We start from the raw sequence: 21,751 nt of genomic DNA, 5'->3' as shown, positions 1-21,751 counted from the left end.
TTTTTATTTACTGTATTTTTATACTATACATGGACTGTTGTGCAAAGGATTTTGGGAAATAAAATATTTTAAATGAATTAATTGTTTACATTTTTCGGTACTTTGGGATTATACCGACCACACTAGTATGAAGAACACAAAAATAGAAATTTATAGAAACAAACATGATAGAACGAAAAAACAACTCTTCAATTACAAAATTACAAACTTACAAGCATTTCCAGGTATTGTGATCGGTATTGTTGTCGCTGTTATCTTATCTTTCTCGAGAATCCTGATTACGGCAGGCCGCGCGGCATCACGTGATTTACACGGTACATAATTGCCTTTCCATTACAATTCAATTTATATTTCTGATTAGCCCCTCTAGAATTTGATATTTTACTGATAGGTACTATCTCGAGGGATGTTTTTCTTTCGTCGACATCAGCGCGGGCTTCGGCAGCACCAAAGGCTGATGGCCGGAGGCACTCGCATTTTGGGTGGCGGAATGTGATCAAGAATAAAAACAAGTTTTTAGTGTTTTTTTAATAAAGAGTTTAGTTTGGTAAATGATTGTTTTTGTTGAATTTTTTGTGTTTGGAGAAATGTAGAGGTAAAACACGGAAGTACAACAAAGCGATGCACCAGCTGAACGGGCGGCGAGACTGCAATCACGTTATCTACTAGACGCTCGACTTTGACCTCTGTCTGAGGATGGGGAGGGGTTTGCGATAAGACAATTCCTGTTTTATATTGACGAAATATTGTTCTAACGCTAATCTAGTAATCAGTAGAAACGAAATGTGAAATAACGATTCATGTCTGGGTGTGGTCGGTATAATCCCAAAGTACCCATTTTTCTGTAGTCTAAAGTATCTGTGTCTAGAATTTCACAACATATTCCTGATTAAACCTGAAAATCTGTAAATTTTGTCAGGAATCAAATAAATTCCACAATGAAGCCTTAATAACTTTTACAGAATATGACAACTAGAGTTGTTCACAATATATTTCTGCCAGCTTTTTCACACCTCAAAAGAAGCTTTTTTTTGAAATTATACTATTTAAATAAGGGACGGTTGAATGTGTGACATTCCTGACTTACCTGAATGAATATTTTTTCTTATTATATTACAAGCAATAAATTAATGTGTTTTTATACCAAAAACTACTAGAAATTAATCGTTCCTTGTAAAAGTTACATCTTGTTTATACAGCACATTGATACATTATTGTGGTGTACAAATTTTTAGAGAGACCAGATCTCGGCCATGAATCACTTTTACATGTTGGGGAACAGTTCACTGAGATCTTCATAAAAAAACCAGAGAACGTTGGGCTTATCCTCGGCTTCATGGAGGAGTATGAGTTCCAGGTTCGCTGGCCGGCCGTCAAACTCCTCACTACTCTTCTGGCTAACAGGTTAATAAACACAACTGTGTGTTGCTGGACATGTTCAGAACACTAATGTATGTTGGAGGTTCCTTTGTTTTCCACAAATGTAATGACCAAAAGAGAGGAGTAGTTTTATTTCTCAAATCAAATAATTTATTGCCAAGGACAAAAAACATTTTGTATTAGCATAGTCAAGTATTTTTAAAGTGAGTATTATCTACATTCTTATGTCATAAAACTCATTTACAGTACTATACAAACAATGCTCAATAATTACATTCTTTACATACAATTTAAATATATTATATTCTAAACTTCTAACATTTAAAGGCAGATGATTGAAAAAATTTATGGCATTGGACTTAAAACTTTGTTGAGAATTTACATTGCTCCTTCCTTAAATTATCCTTGAATCTTGTATTATAGCAGTGCACCTCAGAATGACTTATGTATATTATGTAAATTATCAATGTATTTTTTAACATATAGCAAACAATTATAAACATATAGACTAGGTAAGGATAAAACTTTCAACTCTTTAAATAATGATTTACAATGTGCTCTAGGCCTAGCACCACATACTAGTCTGATAGCTCTTTTTTGTAATACAAACAAACACTGAGACACTGAACTGTTTGCCCACAAGATGTTACCATAAGAAAGATATGTATGTACAAAGCTATAGTTAAATTAAAAGAAGTACTTGAGAGCTGACGATTAAACTTAACCTTCTAATCATAAAAATTCCTTTAGACACTTTTGGAGCAATATATTTAGCATGAGATTGCCATTTAAGATTTGACTGGACCATTATGCCAAGAAATTTAATTGTTTGATAAATATTATTCCTTAAAGATATAACAAGATCTTGAGTTTTAGTCAAATTAATAGATAATTTATTTACATCACACCACTTAGCCAAAGCATCAACTTTTGAAGCAAAAACATCATCAATATTAGCATTTTGAGATTTCATGCTAGCACAAATATCGTCGGCATACAGAAAACAAGTAGTATTATTATCTTCAATATTACAAGGCAAGTCATTTACATATACTAAAAAAAGCAGAGGCCCTAAAATTGAACCCTGTGGGACACCCTGGTCAACATTTCTAAAATTAGATAAATTGCCTTTAAAATAAACTGCCTGTGATCTATCAGTAAGATAAGATTTTATAAAATTAATCGACTTGCAATCAAAACCAAGAGCTTCAAGTTTCATTAATAAGATATCATGAGATACTGTGTCGAAGGCCTTTGAGTTGTAAAGAGTTGTTTTATCAACAAAAAATGTTTTTTATTCATATTCTCCCTTATAAACTGCTGTTTCATGATCGTTTGTCATTGTTTCTTAAGAGTCACCATACTCATCTGCCTACTGAGTCTATAAGTTACTGTGTTGTTATTGTCCTTTGGTAAAAAAATTATTTCAGTGGTTGAATTTGATATATTTATTACCTGAAGAGCAATAAATATAGTTCAGTATGACCGTGTGGGTGACAACATATAATTATGTTATTGTTTATTTTTGTTTCAACTTTTTGAAAGTTTTGTTGTTTTGCCGGTAAGCTTATCAAAGTCTATATCACTAACCTGTGTTTTCATATGTTGATGTAAATAGTTTTGTCTTCAGTCTATCTTATCACTTTTTTGTACTAGTTATTTACTGGATATTGGAAATTTTTGAGACAGAAGTATTAGTATTTTGCCAGTAAGCGTATTAATGACTTGTTTTGAACCTAACCCATATTTTGAAATAGACCTAGGTTAGTGTAACATTTGTAAAAACTTCATATAACTGTATATTTTCTGAAACTGGACATTTTTTTCTATTGTTTAATTATTTTAGAATTATAAATTTCCAAGTTTATATTCGTTTGCTATGCATGGTCTCCCCTAAAATTACGTAAATTGAATTTTTTAATTTCAAGTTTCGTCTAATGTTAAAAAATAAATGTATGTCAATGAGTTATACTTATTAGTATGTTATATTACACTACAAACATTACTGAATAAAACAACATATAAAATCAGTGTAAAAACACAGTATTTGAAGTGTAGAGTAATTTAGAATAAGTTCTTGTAAGTGGAGCAAAAATAGTCCTCCAATACAGGATTTTTAGCTGCCAGCTCCAAGGTTAAAAGGGAAAGAGGCACTCAACATTTTTAAATGGCAAATCTATCTTGTTTTTTGATCAATTAACACATTCACTGCCAAGCATGGGCATGTTTGTGCCTTGCTTGCATTGCCTAAAAAGCACTTTAATAAATTAGATGTGGTTTTATATTTGCATGTAAATCTTTATATATGAAGTAGGACAGTCTGTACAGCATACTAGATTAAGATTATAAGTAACACATTATTATTATTAAAAACCACATTATGGTTGCGGGTCTGAGTAGGGTGATGGATGCTGATGACTCATAGTGATGTTGGACTGGCCTACTCAACCAGCATGGTGGTTTTATTTCGAGCACATGATATTACAAGATAGAGTGACTTTTGGTACAGTAGTTTTATCAATGCAGTATGTATTGGCCCCTTCAGGGGCCAATATTACATTTAATTTGTACTTATTAAATTAATAGTTTGACTACCGAGCACAGTGTTTAATGTTGGAAGGCACATCACAAGACTGCTCTTATGACTATTGGCAATGAACATGTTATATAAGTACATATATTATACTTGTGTAAAATGTGAAAATACATTGTATGCAACTATCGAAGTTCATTGAAAAATCACAAATATGTTACATGTTCAGAACATAAATATCGCTTCTATGTTGAGATGTTATTTAATGATGGTGCTTGTCCTTCTATGGAGTTTAGCAAAACATTAGCAAAGCCTATAAATCAAAGAAATATCCCATAAATGAATGGGTTAAAGATTTGAGATTATGTACATTTTGCTATCACTGAGAAGGCTGGTAAATTTCTCTGATTCCTGTCTAGGAGTTGTAAAAATCCTTTTTAGTCTGATTGTTTATCGACTGAATATCTCGACAATAAAATAAGCTATAAATTTTAAATATTGAATGCAATCTCAGTGGAGCCTATTATATAGCATATGGTCTCGCATTTCCTACTGTGTTCGGTATATTAGGAGGATGTATTTCTTCTATTGTTATATTTATGTTGACTTACTTAATCTTTTAAGAACTCACTGCAAGAACATTATCAATGATTAAAATATGTATAAAAATTTAACTTTTAATTTTTGATTACATTGTGATATGATACAAAGTTTTCCTTTTTGTCAATATTTATGTTAGTTTCCTTAATTAAGTAAGAAGTCACAATACAGATTTTTGTATTCCATTCTACCAAAAATAATTAAAATTAATTACTAACAATATTAAAGAGATTTATTTTTTTCCCAGACCAAGGGATATCCAAGACATCATCCTGGTCAGTCCAATGGGAGTTTCCAAGATGATGGACCTTCTTGGTGACAGTCGAGATGTTATACGGAACGAAGTAAGTTGTATTATTAACCCATGTGTCTTTCACTATTTATGAATATTCTTGAAATTTAATTACTAACAGTATAAAACATGTGCAAAACTGACAAATATATAAAATTTTACTGCACACTAAAACACTTGAGACTGAGGGCATTAAAAAAATTTAACACTAAGAAGTGTATAAAAATTACACTGAAAATTCCAGGACCTTTTTTGATATACAGGAGTGTGGAACAGTGTGGTAGCTCCACACTGCTTGCAGCAGTGTAATAATTCACGTAATTTATTGTATGAATAAACTACTTTTATTCATCCATGTTGAGTGTTATGTAAATTAGAATATTTTATTGCAATCTCCATATTGTTCAAGTTTACCAATATCCAAGGCAGTCCTGGTTTGGATTAGCGCGGGTAATCAGACTTCTACTGTACCATAACCATTTATTATAATGCCAGTACTTATAAAAAATTAATTATTGTATTTTTTGTAAACCAAAGTAGTGGTTTATAGTAAAAATAATATGAGTAACCAAAAATTAAAAAAAGTATGAAATGAATAAATGCGCTTGAAATTTTAATTTGGTACAATTAAATACAAAAAAAGGTTCAAAAATGTATAAAAATGTGTAGTTTAACTAAAGTATGTGTTAAATTGTTTTGTTTTGAGGTGAATAAAGCTTTTTAACCAACTAGATGTCCTAAAAATATGGCACTAATCAATTAATATTGGCAAGTATAGTTAAACCGTTGCAAAATATTTTTCCTATAATATAATGTAGTAAAATTGTCTTATTTTCATTCATAAAATTTTTAGTTATCGTACAATTTTTATGTAAAGTTTGTTAAAATTTTAAAGTAAAAATTTACCTAAAATAAAATAAATTGTAAAAAATTGTTGAAAATACAAGTTTAATTCCAAATATCACAGATATTTACTAGATATTATTGTACAAACAAGGAGAATGCAAATAATAAAAATAAAATAGCCTAAGCGAACAAGTGCAAACATCGATAGAAAAGCAAACATCTAGCTCTGTGTAAACAAATTGCTGATTAGACTGTTCATTGGAAGGCGTAAAACAGGGCCATTCAACTTGTGAATTTCTAAGAACAGTATGGCAACACTATCTGTCATCATTATAAACAACACATATACACATTAAAACTATAAAGAAATACACACACATAGACATACCTTTTGGGACACAGACCAAATATAACACGACAAGCCCAACTCATCACTTTAAAAAAAAAAGAAAAAAAACATCTGGTAATCATATAATTTACTCTCCCAGAAGCTAAGAATTGCAAATGAAGAAACAGCCATAGAATATTTTGAATTGTTTTTAATTTGTTAAATGATATTAAGTTATTAAGTCAATAATTGTTGATAATAGATTTTAATATCCTGGATTATTGTACACCTTAATTGTTATTATTTCTTGTATTATATTAATGGATGCCACCTGTTGTGAGTTTTTATGAATTTCCTGTATTAACATATTATACATAATTCAGGTCATTAATTATAAGAATTCTATTGTCTTTAAACAAGAACTTATGTAACTCCAGAGCCCTGACCCAGACATAATAGTAACACTTTTTTAAGGAATGAACACTTCATTATCTCTAGTTACCTGCCTCCAAAGGAGCAAAGTAAAAAGGATTTTTTGTAAAACTCGTTTAAAAATTGGAAACGATTTGTATATATTTCAAACCTTCTTGTATATGACAATTCCAAATAAATTTATATCTAAATTAATATTCATAAGTTCAACTGGTTGTCCTACAATCATAACTGATTAGAGGTTTATTTATGTGCTTACGTTCGTTTTATTTAAGAATAATTGGTTGGTAATAAACCAAGTTTGTTAAATTTTTTGCTGAATTTTCTTTAGTTTTCTTGCAAAGAGAATTTAAGACTTCACCACTAGTGATCAGTGTTCTTATAACCATTATTAGATATATTATTTACAATTTTAGGAATCAGTGTCAGATATTAAAAACAGAAAAAAATACAAAACTGTGTGCAATACCAAAGTTAATATCCTTCATTACTAAAGTTCTTCCATAATAGAAAGAATTTTTCTACCAATCATGTTAAAGCAATGCTTTTTGATAAGTCATGTATAATTTATAAAGAACATTTTTAAATGGAACGACTATGAAAACTTATTATCCAATATACCAGGTTTGTCTGGAGAGTATCCAACATCTAGTTATTTCTTGTTTTTGGAGCAAACATTCAATTTAGACAGGTATTCTTAGAGTAGTACGCAATTATCTCCAACACGTGATATCAATGTTCTATCTACCTGCAGTGCCCTGTCTTGGCTTGGCAGCTATGCACTTAGTAATGTTGCATGAGGACAAACTGATTGATCAAAGCATTTGTATTAAGTTCTTTTTCCAGAAAATTGGATACTCTTCCAAATGTTTTTTCTTTGGAAGATTTGTAAAAAGCATTGAAACATCTATTGTAAGATTTATGTTAAGGCAATATTCACAGCTTTTTTGACCAGTATAGTAATTTACTTCATGAATATGCCCCAAGCTTAAAGGCAGTTTTGAGATGCAATAAAGATTGCCTAAATTTTGGAAAGATTGTGACTGTATTTCACAATGACAAGCACTGGCTCCTTAAGCCAATCTCATTCAACATATCTTAAAGCAGGCTGGCATGAAACAACTTCATTATTAGTTTGAAATTTGTTTATGATGATGGAAGTATTGTGAAGGAAACAGGATTTTCCCAGACATTTGCCATTATTCAATGATACAAAAAATCAGATGACTTGTCCGAAAAAATCCTGTTTCCTTCATTACCTGTCTTCCTAAAGTATTGAATCTGTGTAATTTTTCCTCTTTGAAATAAATAACTCTTATCATGGCAACATAATGGAAGAGTTGAACAAATCAAATACATTATGATAGAAGTTCTATTAACTATTCTAAAACAAGTCGGCTAGTAATTTAATTCTGGAAGTTCTGGAAGGAGTGCTGAAGAATGCGTGCTTTGTAGAGAAGTGGTGGAAAGATACAAGGTCACTGTTATAACAGAGTGATATATCTTCAGGCCACAGCTTAACATCAGGTACTTTCCAGACCTGTTGTTTTTACTGTTTACTGATCCCTGCTCCTGAAATTTCCCTATGTATATTGCAATAACATAAACATCGTTATATCCGTCCTCTGCTAATGTTTAAGCACAAATACATCTAAGCTCCTACTTCTTGTTTTATATTTATTCAAGATCAAAATATCAAGTTGATTTATTAAAAAGGTTCTCAGTGTATTTTAAGTGTTAAATAAAAGTAGACTATGAGTGAAGTGTAGCCAGGATTGTAAATACAACCAAATAATGCAATGCTTGTTGCATAGTAACAATGTTGTCAAGGCTACCTATATTTGGAGTGGCAGACAATAAAAGCAAGAACATGAGTTGTTGTCATGTTTTGGCATTGCATAGCTGTTGACAAACAAGCAATGTTGTCAAGGCCACCGGTATTTGCAGTGGCAGACTATGAGAGCAACAACATGAGTCATTGCTACATTACAATTGTTCAATATCACTACACAATGTTCCCATCTTCTGGGTTCACATAGCTGTTGACAAACAAGCAATGTTGTCAAGGCCACCGCTATTTGCAGTGGCAGACTATGAGAGCAACAAGATGAGTCATTGCTACATTACAATTGTTCAATATTACTACACAATGTTCCCATCTTCTGGGTTCACATAGCTGTTGATAAACAAGCAATGTTATTCAAGCAACTGATATTTGCAGTGGCAGACTATGAGAGCAACAACATGAGTCATTGCCACATTACAATTGTTCAATATTACTACACAATGTTCTCATCTTCTGGGTTCACATAGCTGTTGACAAACAAGCAATGTTGTCAAGGCCACCGGTATTTGCAGTGGCAGACTATGAGAGCAAGAACATGAGTCATTGCTACAAGCATTTGTTCACTATCACTTTACTAACTTTACTGTAAGAGAAGCTATTACTAAGCTGACTACTTAATATTCATTGTTTACAGAATAATTAGGTGTATTAAAATTACATTTTTTCCTAAAACTGAATTGGATAATTAGTGATTCAGATTATTTGATCATATAGTTGAAGTTCTACTGTATTCTAAACATATTTGCATTTAGATAAACTTACTCTTGCTTTTGCACTTTTTATTCATAGATTATCTTTTTCCAAATATTTCAATAGGATCTTTGTTTTTTTCTTTTTACTGAAGTAAACAAATTAATATATTATAAACTATGATTTTATTAATTTTATTCTTGGTTTTTATTTCTTTTTTTCCTATGTATTGGAAAGAGAGGTTACCATAAATACGTTACTTTTAAGATGTGATTCCTCCTCCCATGCCATCTCTTTAAAATTATGTGTTCACCAGAAAGAGGGTATTTTTGTCCTACAAATATTGTCCAGATTTATGTGTTCTGTTTGTAATTGTTTAGAGATAAAGCAGATGAGAGGATTATGACCTAGAAGTACTAAAAACTTCGGTTTTCTAACAGCCTAATGTTAAATTGTTGGCAGGCCTTGCTGCTCCTGATCCAGTTGACAAAAGGTAATGCCAACATACAGAAGATTGTGGCGTTTGAAAACGCATTCGACCGACTGTTCGACGTGATCAAGGAGGAAGGAGGTGCGGACGGTGGCATTGTGGTTGAGGACTGCCTTCTGCTCATGCTGAACTTGCTGAGGAACAATACCTCCAACCAAAATTTCTTCAAGGAAGGTGTATATCCACGTCACGTTTTACTGATTCCTTTTATTTCAAACCCTAAAACTGCTGGTAATTTATTCAAAAATACCAAGGGATTTTCGCTGCTATTTCACTTATTTTAAAAAATTCATTAAAAATGTCATTTGATATTTTAATAATTTTTTATATGGGGGTTTCATCTAAATACATGGATTGTAATGGTGTTTGTCTCCAACCAAAAAAATGTTAAAATTATTTTTCAAAAAAGTATAATGTAATTTTTGTATTAAAACATTGTTTTGTTTTTGTTTTTGGTTAGCTGGATATTAAAAATCTGAAAACACAAAAATCCAAGATAAACAAAAATGTAGTAAATGTTATGTCCTTTTTCGGATAAATTAAAAGCGTATTACTCTTTTATACAAATGAAAAACAATTTTCCATGGTACGTTTTTCAGCAACAAAAATAAGTTTTAAGCACACTTGTAAAAGTAAAGCAAGAAGTAAAAAATTACTTTTTACTTCACTTTATTTTACGTTCTAAAGATTTAAAATACATATTTATTACAGTAAGACAATGTATATAATATTTAGCTTATTCCAGTACTTAAAACCTCAAAGCGGAACTCGTAAACACGAAACTCATGTCATAAACAGCAGAATAACAACTCGGACAGAAGTGGGCTATAAATTATGTTTCTGAGAGATATATGAAATTTTTGAGACATTCCGACTTACGTTTGAATAAATAATAAAACCGTGAGTCGATACCACACGGTACGGATGACATTTACGAAAGGATGGAGTCGGTACCAATGGTCGGACTGACTGGCAGCTCCAGGGTTATTCTGGATCCATAATTGACAGTCCAAAAAAAAAAATTGTATAATTTTTTACTGCATGTAATATATATACATAATTGCAGTGGTGTAACTAGAACTCAGTTTTTTGGGAATGGGATGAATATGTTTGAAGACCACACCATACCAGGAGTTTTGAATAAATTAGATGGGTCTAAATCAATGTTAAACATTTAACTGCTGCATTTCAAACAAGTTGGATTGATGTTATATATATATGTTTGTATTTGTTTTATATTTTAGGGTTTTTAGGGTATTCTATCCCCTGATCCCCTTCTTTAAGTTACACCATCGTGTAATCGTACATTTAAGTTGCTGTAAAAGTTAGTTTTGTAGACAAAGGAATAATTTTTATATGACTCTCAAAGAAAATGTTCTCTACTGAAATCTGCTTTCGGAAAATGTTCTGGTATTGGATGTATGTTCTTAATTTCAAATGGTTTTATCAAGCCATTCTCACTCAAGATTAACATGTCAGGAGGGTTTTCTAATGTTTATAGAAAGGTACTAGTGTTTGTTTTGTTGGAATCTGTAGTATATTCTGATAGAGGATTTTTGATTTGCTTGTTGCCAGAGTAGAAACTGTTTGTTGTAGGAAAACTTAGAAGGATGTGCTGTATTCTTCCATTCCTTCTTGTTGTTTTCCATTTTAAAAAGTAAATTCCTCTAATCACTTGATTAGTTTATCTGCCTCTGGTGGTTAGATAATGTTTTTATAAGATTATTTTTAAATCTATTTGACTTGTTTGTAAAAATGATATTATCATTCAAACAGTATCACTTCTTGTTATACTGAATATGTGAGAGATGTACAGAGGAAATATTGCAAATGACATGTTTAGCTTAAAATTTTTATTCAAAAAACAAATTTGCAATAAAATTAAGTAACCTGGTTCTTAAGAAAATTTGTCTCATAAGCCAATTTTGAAATTGTTTGCATAATTTATGATGTAGGAAATCCTCACATTTATGTTTAAAATGTCACTTTTAAATGCATTTTATTTTTGTATAAAAGTTCAAAAAACAAACTAAAGTATAATTTAGTTTTATTACCATTGAACAAACTAAATAAAAACATAAATTGAAACATGAATCATACCATAAATATAATACATTTGTCTTGTGGAGGATGACAGCATTCTTTCTGTTCTGCAGATATTCACTTCTAAAATGTATGTTATAAGTTATAACAGTAAGTGTGACTTTGCAGGCAGTTACATACAAAGACTGTCGCCCATGTTCACTTTGCCGCCAGAGGGAGACGAGGCTGGCTGGTCACCTCAGAAAGTTGCCAACATCCATTCTGTCCTGCAGGTAATTAAGAAAAAAAAACACTTTTGGGGCCAAGACCAACAAATTACTAGTAATAAATATGTCTAAAAACTGTTTAGGCCTTATTAGTAAGTGTTTTTTAGAGGTGTAAAAAAACCACAGCCTAATAAAAACAGGAACCTGTTTATAGTGCAACAATTTACAGATGTGCATTGCCTTTGGTAAAAAATATAATACTTCTTTCCAAAAATGTAATAATTTTTACTGCATGAAACATATAAATGCAATAAAACAAACAAATTTAAAATTCAAATGAAGTTTTAGTTTGAAAGCAGTTTAGGCATATTCTGTTATATTTATTTGCAGACAATTAGAATATGAAGTCAACGAAAATGAACTTATGAGAAAATGACCTTTTTGGTTTTACACATCACACAGCTATGGTGAGAAGAGTCAATTCAATGCGAATGTTGAGTTTAACTCCATTTCACCTTCGGCTAATAGCAGTATCTGAAATCTGACACTTGACTAAAAATATCACAGACTTGACTCTTGGAGTCTGAAGTCGACGTTCATCTGAAGAGATAAAATAAAACTTGGTGGACCCTACTAAACTAGTGATATAGTGACAGTTGGTCCTAAAAGGGGTAAAACCCAAACTATTTCCAGTGAAATGTAATGCCTGTAAAAATAACTGGAATTTATGGAACTCGGTAGGTTCTTAAGTCGGATGTGAACTCTTAGTCTTAAATTAGGTGTTATCTATATAAAAATATATTTATAACACAATATTATAGAGAATAATAATAATTTTTCTTGTATACAGAGTGTCCCACGAAGAGGTTTAAACGTTTGATTTTATATTACATTATTAATTGTGTAAAGTTTGAAATTGTTCGGTGCATAAATGGGCAATTAATATAAAATCAAACGTTTTAAACCTCTTTGTGGGACACCCAGTATATTCACCAACAACTAATATATGAAAATTAACTTTTGTTTCTTTCCAGATTATTCCTTTTTTCCATTTATTTGTTATTCATGTGTTAACCACACTTATCAAATCTTTAGAAAACTTTTTGTTGAAATTAAATATGCATCCAAAAAATAAGTACCATTTCGTTGTAATGTCGTCATAGCGCTATTATTGGCATTCCGTGACGGAATTATATGAATTAAGCGGTTCAGTGTCCGCAATTAATGGACAATTGTCCACGATGAAACACAAAGTGGAAGGTCTTCTGTTGTGAATGATTATTTGGTTAGAAGAGTGGATAAAACAATTGGAGAACAGATAATTCACAATGACAATGCTTTCACATGAATTTCCATAAGAACTGCTTTGTATGAGATGTAGTAAGGTTAATGTAAGTTTAATGTAGACGTAGTAAACTATGTTCCCACTGGCTTCCAAAAGCATGTTCAAAAACTTTTTTACTATTACTATAATGGAACCGAATTCCAATTGTTGATGAAATTTGGATTCACTATATTACTCCAGAATCAAAGAAATGTAGAAAAATATCATGTATACTTTATTCTGATGTAGGAAAAGAGATTGGCTTGTTGAAATTTTAACCATTATTGGTGGAACCATTAATGTGACATGTTACTGTAAGGAAACTTAGGTACTCAATAAAAATGAAATGTATTGAACGCTTAATAGAGTAATAGTTTTGCTGCATGATGATGGTTGGTCTCATGTGCTGGTGACACTAGTAGGTTAATTGAACAATTCAGTTTGGAGCGGTTCACTCACACACGGTAGGGCTCAGATCTTGCCTTCTGATTACCATTTTCTCCTGTACATAGCAAGGAGTGTTTCGAATGTGATGGTTACGCACAAAACGGAGTACAGGTGTATTATTGTTTACCTTTTCTATGTTGCTTTAAGAGTTTGATTTAAATTTAGATATGTAAGTAGGTTGGGTGGTTTGTAGGTTTTGATTTAGGGAGAAATATGTGTTACATAAACATTGATTTATATTTTGGTTTGATTTTCAGATCCTTCGTACTCTAGTGTCACCTGGAAACCCTGCGCAAGTAACAGCATCGTGTCAGCGGTCATTACATGGAAGTGGGATCCTGGAGGCTCTCTGTCACATGCTCATGGCTGGAGGAGTGCCTGTTGACATCCTCACGGAGACTATAAGTGCCCTGGCAGAGGCTATCAGGGGCAACCTGGGCAACCAGGTCTACTTCTCCTCTGTGCTAGCCCCCTCCACCCCTCCCAGGTAGGTCACTACGTTCTGTTCCCTGAAGACCCTCTGCAAGTGACACTTGGAGAAACTGTAGTACCAACAGAATCAAGAAAGCAATCTTGTTGTAATGGCCACATTTCAACCCTCATTTTGGGCTTAACCTCTATTTAATTTTAAACTGATCTGGTGATGCCTGTATTAACCGCAAACAGCACAAGGAGATCTTGGTAACATTAGAATATTTTACTAATCAAGTATCAAACTGAGAAGTATATCTGGGCAAATGAGCTTTACTCCAGTCATGTTCACAATAGTGTATTATCAGCTGAAGATGTGTCATGGCTGCATGGCCATCTCTTTTCCAAATTGTATTATGAACTAGCTTCAGATTAAATAGCGTCTGTGATTCCAAAGATGTTGTGCCTGCAAAACTGTACTGGTTATTGTGGCTAGAAATACTTCTGTAACTTTCTAGCTGCTTGCTGCAGAGTTAACCTCTTTCCATAATATCTGTGTTGCTTTGTTTCCATAGAATAGCAGATGAGACAAGTTTACCCCTCCCCAAAATACCCTGAGTTACTAAAGTATAACAAACTTTTGTTAAGAACTTTGGAAAATAAGTCAAGCAGTAAGAAAATAATGAAGAACATTTAATTTGAAAACTAAGATTTTAATGTTTCCAATGTTTTAGAGAAGCCATAGTGATCCTTTTGATGTCAATGGTGAATGAGAAACAGCCATTCTTGCTGCGATGTGCTGTGCTCTACTGCTTCCAGTGCTTCCTCTTCCAGAATGAGGAAGGCCAAAGACAGCTTGTCAAGACACTGTTGCCCAGCACTGCTGAAGGTTGGTAACTTTTTGTAATCTATGAAATCTTTTCAAAAACAGAACTGGAATTTCCTGGATACTTTGTGCTCAGTGAGTGATGCGCCTTTATTTCTGGCCACTAGAAGTTTTTTTCTATGTTGTAATGTTGGATGTATGTACAATACAATTGTTTTTACAAAATCTAGGTTATAAGTTTATTCTGCCGAAGTGCTTAACACACATTTTTTTGAGTTCCAAAATTTCTCTTGTATCATACTTTGATCAAAACAAATTTTAAAGTTTCTTTAAATAAATGACAATGAGAAAATAAGAACTGCATTAAGTTTCTAAAAACAATCGCAGAAGTGTGACATGTTAACTCCAGCATACAACACAAACCACTCTTCGACTCTTGATTGGAAAGTGGCGCAAGAGTATTTGTCAATGGTATGGGTACCTTAAAACACCATAATTTGTAAGGATTCTGTTGGAGTCACCTAGTAATTGGAGTGTCTTACCCCTCAACGTGGTTTGACATTGAATGGATGACCTCATTATGTGGTTTGACATCCATGTAGCATGTGTCATTAGCCAAGCATGTGGTTCTAACTTGCAGTCAATCCTTGAATTCATCTTGAATGACAGATTAAAGTAAATATACATAATATCAAAATTTGTTTCCTGAGACGTACTTCTTGGTTTTTTTTAATCACTGAAATTGATAGTTTTTTTTTTAGAAAGATGTTTGAAATTGTGGTATATTCTCTCAAAGCTGTAATAAGTTAAAAAAAAACAGATTAGAACGGTGAAGTTGATCACTGGGTGGACAATGTTTCTTTGTAATCGAATAGTAATCAATAATTTCTAGCATACACAAATAATTAATGAAATCAGATAAAAAACATCTTTATTTCCATCATCATTTTACAGATATATCATAGGAGCACAATTTTCCCAAGTATATTATATAATTGATTTACTACTTTTAAGTAATCTTAGATTTGAAAATAGGAGTTTCGTGTATTGATAGGTACTCTAAAAATATGTAGAAATAATTCCTCACACAGATGCACTACACCTGTGTGTGAGAGAATGAATCCCATTAATTCAAAATAACTTTATTAGGGAAATGTGATGTTTCAAAAATGTCTTTTTTAAAAAGCATATCAAAATTAAATTACCAGAACTGAGCAAAAGATCTTATAAATGAAGATCGTAGTGGTCAAGACGAAAAACACAGCATAAGTTATAAGTGACGCAGTAAGTTAATATTCTTACCAGTGAATGTAGGTAATCAAGAAAAGAAGTAAATAGACGGACAGACTAGTGAAAATATTATTTTAGGTGTACTGTAGGTTACATAATAAGTATTCTAGTGAAAAAATCATAAAGATCTGACCAAAATCAGCTAAGATATTGAGGCTTTACTAAAACTGCCTTTTTATTCTAGCTTCTTTAAAAAAAAGGTCCTGCTGCAGTGATCACACACACCACAACAACATGAACACTAAAACAAATGCCTCAGAGAGTTTAGTTCCAGAACTATTCTTTAATTACAAATAACACCATCTTCATTCATGATAGACAAATATAAAGACAATGATGCTTGTGTAGCTGTGATGCTGTCAAGCGGACAACTACTGTGTGGGGGTCTGTTCAGCCATGATCCTCTGTCCAACTGGTTCTCCTCGGTGGCTCTGTCCCATGCTCTCATAGAGAATCCTGAGCAGAGAGAGGAGCTTCTGAGAGTGCTGCTGGCTGCCAACACTGGCAACACTCCCGTCAGTCTGCTACAGCAGGTCACACTGCTGCTCCAACAGGTGTGTCACATTAGACAAAAAAGTTCCACGGAAAACTTGAACATTCAAACAATTAAAGTAGTTTAATTTCGATATTTTATATCAAAATATTACTTCAAATTTTAACAATACAGTAGAACCCCTCATATCCGGCCACCACGGGACCGAGCCCCTGGCCGGATAACGATTCGGCCGGATAAACCAACCTACAGTACACAACACTTGACGAAACAAAAACAATTGTACTGTACTGTACACTAATCGCACTGGAAATAATCAACGAACTGTTTACAGGTAAAACCTATTACCTCAACTGAGGACAACACAGGAAAATGTAAAAAAATAGATACACCAAAATAACGCAAGAGTCGTGGGAGATTAGTGCGTGCAACTGCGCGTCTGCAAGCCGTGGTAAATAAATTTCGATATTGGCTTCCGGGAAGTGGCCGGATAAACCGAGGTGCGGTAAAACCGAGGCCGGATATGAGGGGTTCTACTGTAGTAATATTTTTTCTGCGCCTTCAATTTTTATTTAAAAAAAACACATAAATAACATAATTTTTAATTTAACTGTATTGAAAGCTGAGTCACTGATAGTGACCAACTATGGACGACCCCTACTTTTCCGCCACCCCTCTCCGCCTCCGGACACACTCCGTCACATTGACTCAAGACGTATACATTGGCATTGGCTGCATATAGTTGGGGTTGTGGCTTTAGTCGATTAAACCAAACAATAATAGTTCAAACTCATCGTTTTTGGAATGATTGTTGCAATTATTGTTTTTACTTGAGCAACTCAGGTCTAGACACAGGGCACATTGCTGATGTAGACCCATTTTCTTAGAGCAACTTTTCCTCAGGCAGATAAGATAAGAATTTTTTACAAGAAACTTGTTTAGTTAATTTTATTTGTTCCTTTAGAGTAATAATAATTATTTCGTGTATCTTTTCTGTTCCTGTGTGTATTGTAAAATCTTTATGGAAATAAACTAATTCGTTCATTCATTCAGTTATTATGAACAGATTCATACCATTGCAATCTTTCACTACTTCAACAAAAAACCTGTATAGGTGTGGGACATCATTGTTAGCAATGGCTCACAGAAATCATATTGGTCAAGCTAAAGATTGATTCTTAAAAATTTATGATTTGTTTAAAAAACATAAAAAATACAAGAACATAAAATTAGTAAATGGTGCTTCATAACTGGCGTAACCTTTCTTTCATTCCTGTGTGAATACCACAAAATAGAATTTTAAGTTTTAAGCCATTTATACCAAAACTACATCAAGATTTTTTAGTTATCCTCTTTCTTTAGTTAGCCTTTGGGTCCCATGGAGAGCCAGCGTGTCATGTGCATTAACTCACTGATGTCCTATTGTCAAGACAGTACATTCTGATGCGAGCTATCAGTACAACCAATGTAGATTTAATTAATTATTTTTTACCGACATAGTAATTCATGTAAATATGTGAAGTAGACATGTCAGTTTGTTAAATCAATTTTTTTTCTACTGCTTCTGGTCTATGCAATCTTGTAGCACTCATTTGACAAAACTCTCCAAATACGCTAGCTACAAGTCAGTTAGAATATGGATTAAATAGAATTTTGTAATGAAAGAGGGCTGGGTTTAACTCATTAAAGTCTCACACAGTACATGAATATTGCAGAACAGCAAAGTACAGAGCAAGCTGGGCCTGCTGATGCTGCTGAGTACTTGGCTATCCCACTGTCCATCAGCAGTCAGGCAGTTTGTCAGCATCTCCTCCAGCATCCCGTACCTTACTGCTCAGGTCAGTATTGTTAGTTCAAGGAGGTGGCCAGTTGATGAAATTCAATGTATCTTGCAAAAAAGGGTATTTTATCATTTTAGTATGAAACAAATAAACTGTAGACTCTTAGTTTTCCACAATAATTGAGAGCATGATTTTGTTTCATGTATCACACACTTACTGGTAAAATATTAGCCAATTTTGTAAGTTTGGCAAGATCACAATGTTGCTCTCAATTGGCTATTTTCATGGCTGGTACTATATAAACTACTCTAATTATCCGTTATAACATCACTTCCATTAAAGTAAAAGATCTCTTTTGCAGTGCTCATATTGTAAAAGCTATTTTGAGTTCTAATTGGTTCAGTAAAATTGGGGAAGAATAGTGCATGCCATCTTCTGATATTTTTGTAGTTCTGTAAGCATGGATATGGGAATAGTAAATTTAACACGTTAGTTACTAATAGTTTAAGTTCAAAACTCTTTATTCAAGTAAACATATCAATACATAGATACACAGATCCCAATGCGCCTCACAGGGCGCGTACGAGAAAAGTAGTTGACATTATGTAATAAATAATGTGTTTAATAGATTTTTTTTATAGCTTCACTTTGAAATATTGCAAAAGAGATTCAATATAAAAAAATCTAGTTGTTTACAAATCTTGCTTCAACTCTGCTCTTCTTCCCCAGGCTGGCAGCACAGAGCGAGATGACAATGAAGAGCTGGTGCAGGGTCTGTGTGCTTTCCTGCTTGGCATCTGTGTACAGTTCAACGATGACTCGGTAACCTCCTCGACTAAGGTAACCATCCCCTCAATCAAGAGTAGAGAACTGTTGGAGTACTACTACAGTATTACTATTTTAAAATTTTCCTCGCCAATTTCAACATCCAAATCTCAGGATTGCTATTTGGATTTGGATTTCAGTCGTTGAATCAGAATTGATTTGAGATTTAGCTGTGACTTTGGATTTGGTTATACATTTTTGCAGCCTTGTATGTAATGGAAGAATAGTTTTATCCCTTTTTTAGTTGTTTCCCATGTGACAACGATTTGAAGATGTGAGTTATGTAAAATAACAAGAGAACTAGAGTAAAATGATATAAAAGATCAAGGAAGGATTTAATCAAGTACTATCAGTAACTCAGCCCAATATAGTGTTGTAGTCCTGTATGTCTTCATTGATGGAATTTGTTCTGTGGCTCTGGATTGCAACATAACACACCACTTTAACTTCTTTTCACAAAAAATTTAATCCTAAGAAGAACTTTGATATATCATAGTTTGTCTTGTACGTTAGCTAGTTTAGGGCTGTATTGCAGGAAAACCTGAGACACCTGATAGAAAAACGGATCGGCCATGAGGTGTTCCTGTCCAAGCTGGGAGAAGTGAGTCGTCACGAGCAGTACAGCAAGGCTGCCAAACACCCGGAGCTGAGACCCCACACTCCCTCGGAACTCCTTCTGGACCATGAGTTCTGCAAGCTCTTCAAGGCTCTCGAAGGTACTTTTATGTTCCCTCTTCAGAGAATTTGATAAAAAGGCTATAAAATATAATTTCAGAGCATTGAAGCATTCATATATTATTTCAGTTGGACACATTTCAATGAAAATATTTCAGGTTGGATGAAGAAACTGCTGTAGAGATGTGCAATGTCAAGTAGCTAATGTGTAAGTATAAACATGTTCCACCATCCTCAACTGTTATTAGTCTCAGCTGTTATTTAGTCTCTGCATTAACCACTCTAAGTACATCTCTTACTAGTTCCTTGAAGTGTCTTACATGTACTAAACAATGTTTGAATCAATGTTTTAGTTTAAAAAGCTTATTTTGTAATATGTTTACATAATAAAGACATTAATTATAATTTCGGTGGTTTAAGATCATTCTTTTTCAACATGGTGCTTTTAACCCTTATAACGTCAGTATATCTTTTCAGGACTTACAGCAAACGGCACAATATAAAAAAAAAAAAAATTTTAATGTGTAAAGTTCATTTTTATTTTTACTTTCTATAATTATGGTAAGTATAAAAAAGTAAAAATTTTAAAATTATAAAGTCACTGTACTCAGGATCGTCAATGTTACGAGACATGTTATTTATCACTAATAATGAACACGGTACTTTGGGATTATACCGACCACACCCAGACATGAATCGTTATTTGACATTTTGCTTTTACTGATTACTAGATTAGCGTAGAACAATATTTCGTCAATATAAAACAGGAATTGTCTTATCGCAAACCCCTCCCCATCCTCAGACAGAGGTCAAAGTCGAGCGGTCTAGTAGATAACGTGATTGCAGAGTCTCGCCACCCGTTCAGCTGGTGCGTCGCTTTGTTGTACTTCCGTGTTTTTACCTATACATTTCTCCAAACACAAAAATTCAATAAAAACAAACATGATCAAACTAAAACTAAACTCTTTATTGAAAAAACACTCAAAACTTGTTTTTATCCTTGATCATATTCCGCCACCCAAAATGTGAGTGCTATGCCTTCTCGCTGATGTCAACGAAAGAAAAACATCCCTCGAGATAGTACCTATCAGTAAAATATCAAATTCTAGAGGATCTGATCAGAAATATAAATTGAATTGTAATGGAAAGGCAATTATGTACCGCGCAAATCATGTGATGCCGCGTGGCCTGTCGTAATCGGGATTCTCGAGAAAGATAAGATAACAGCGAGAACAATACCGATCACAATGCCTGGAAATGCTTGTAAGTTTGTAATTTTGTAATTAAAGAGTTGTTTTTTCGTTCTATCATGTTTGTTTAGCTATAAATTTATATTTTTGTGTTCTTCATACTGGTGTGGTCGGTATAATCCCAAAGTACCTGAACACTAAATAGGTGACACAAAACACTAAAATGACACTAAAAACACTAAATGAATACTAAAACTAAGATATCAATACATTTAACAAATAAATAAAAACCATATAAACAGAAAACACGACGAAGGAAACCGACTCAGCGATGGTTAGACACGCACTACCTGAAGCCAAACTGCAAACAAAAGCGCGCGCGCTGTACGGCGTCTGTGCCGTGTGGCGGGGAGAGTGTCTAGACACCGCGTCTATTGTTTCAAACAATGTAACGCGACAGCTATATTTTGACGCTTGACATTGCTGCGTGTCGGTTTTTTTAGTGTTGTTGACGCCCCATGTAGTTGTGCGCCATTTTGTTACGAGTCCCATGTGCTTTATGACGTCATCAATATACAAGTCATTTATCCCACAATTGGCTTTTCTGCATAATTTTATTTAGTACTTTTGTAAAACACGAATTTTTGTTATGTTTAATTCATTTTAATTAATTAAATCTTTTCCCGTATAAAGTTTAATATATTTCTTTGTTATTAATTAAATAAATCTCAATTCCGACAACATGTGATTCACTGACGTCACAGTCTGCCGATTCACTGACGTCACAGTCTGCCAATTCCCTG

At 33.1% G+C, this 21,751-nt stretch overlaps 1 protein-coding gene across 1 annotated transcript in view; it reads left to right on the top strand.

Moving 5' to 3' along the window:
* The window catches only part of LOC124363003 (general vesicular transport factor p115), a 38,082-nt gene that overhangs the window by 2,427 nt on the left and 13,904 nt on the right, over positions 1–21,751 (top strand). Inside the window, exons 3-12 of the mRNA XM_046818042.1 lie at positions 1,236–1,404; positions 4,761–4,857; positions 9,410–9,611; positions 11,649–11,752; positions 13,715–13,944; positions 14,603–14,757; positions 16,333–16,538; positions 18,193–18,315; positions 18,988–19,098; positions 19,619–19,799. Coding sequence (XP_046673998.1) covers positions 1,236–1,404; positions 4,761–4,857; positions 9,410–9,611; positions 11,649–11,752; positions 13,715–13,944; positions 14,603–14,757; positions 16,333–16,538; positions 18,193–18,315; positions 18,988–19,098; positions 19,619–19,799 — 1,578 coding nt within the window. The remainder of the gene's footprint in view (positions 1–1,235; positions 1,405–4,760; positions 4,858–9,409; positions 9,612–11,648; positions 11,753–13,714; positions 13,945–14,602; positions 14,758–16,332; positions 16,539–18,192; positions 18,316–18,987; positions 19,099–19,618; positions 19,800–21,751) is intronic.

This window comes from Homalodisca vitripennis, chromosome 5 (genome assembly GCF_021130785.1).
Source record: "Homalodisca vitripennis isolate AUS2020 chromosome 5, UT_GWSS_2.1, whole genome shotgun sequence".
NCBI classification, from domain to species: Eukaryota; Metazoa; Arthropoda; class Insecta; order Hemiptera; family Cicadellidae; genus Homalodisca; species Homalodisca vitripennis.
Note: the sequence above shows the minus strand (reverse complement) of the source record. Positions and strands in the feature narration are given on the sequence as shown.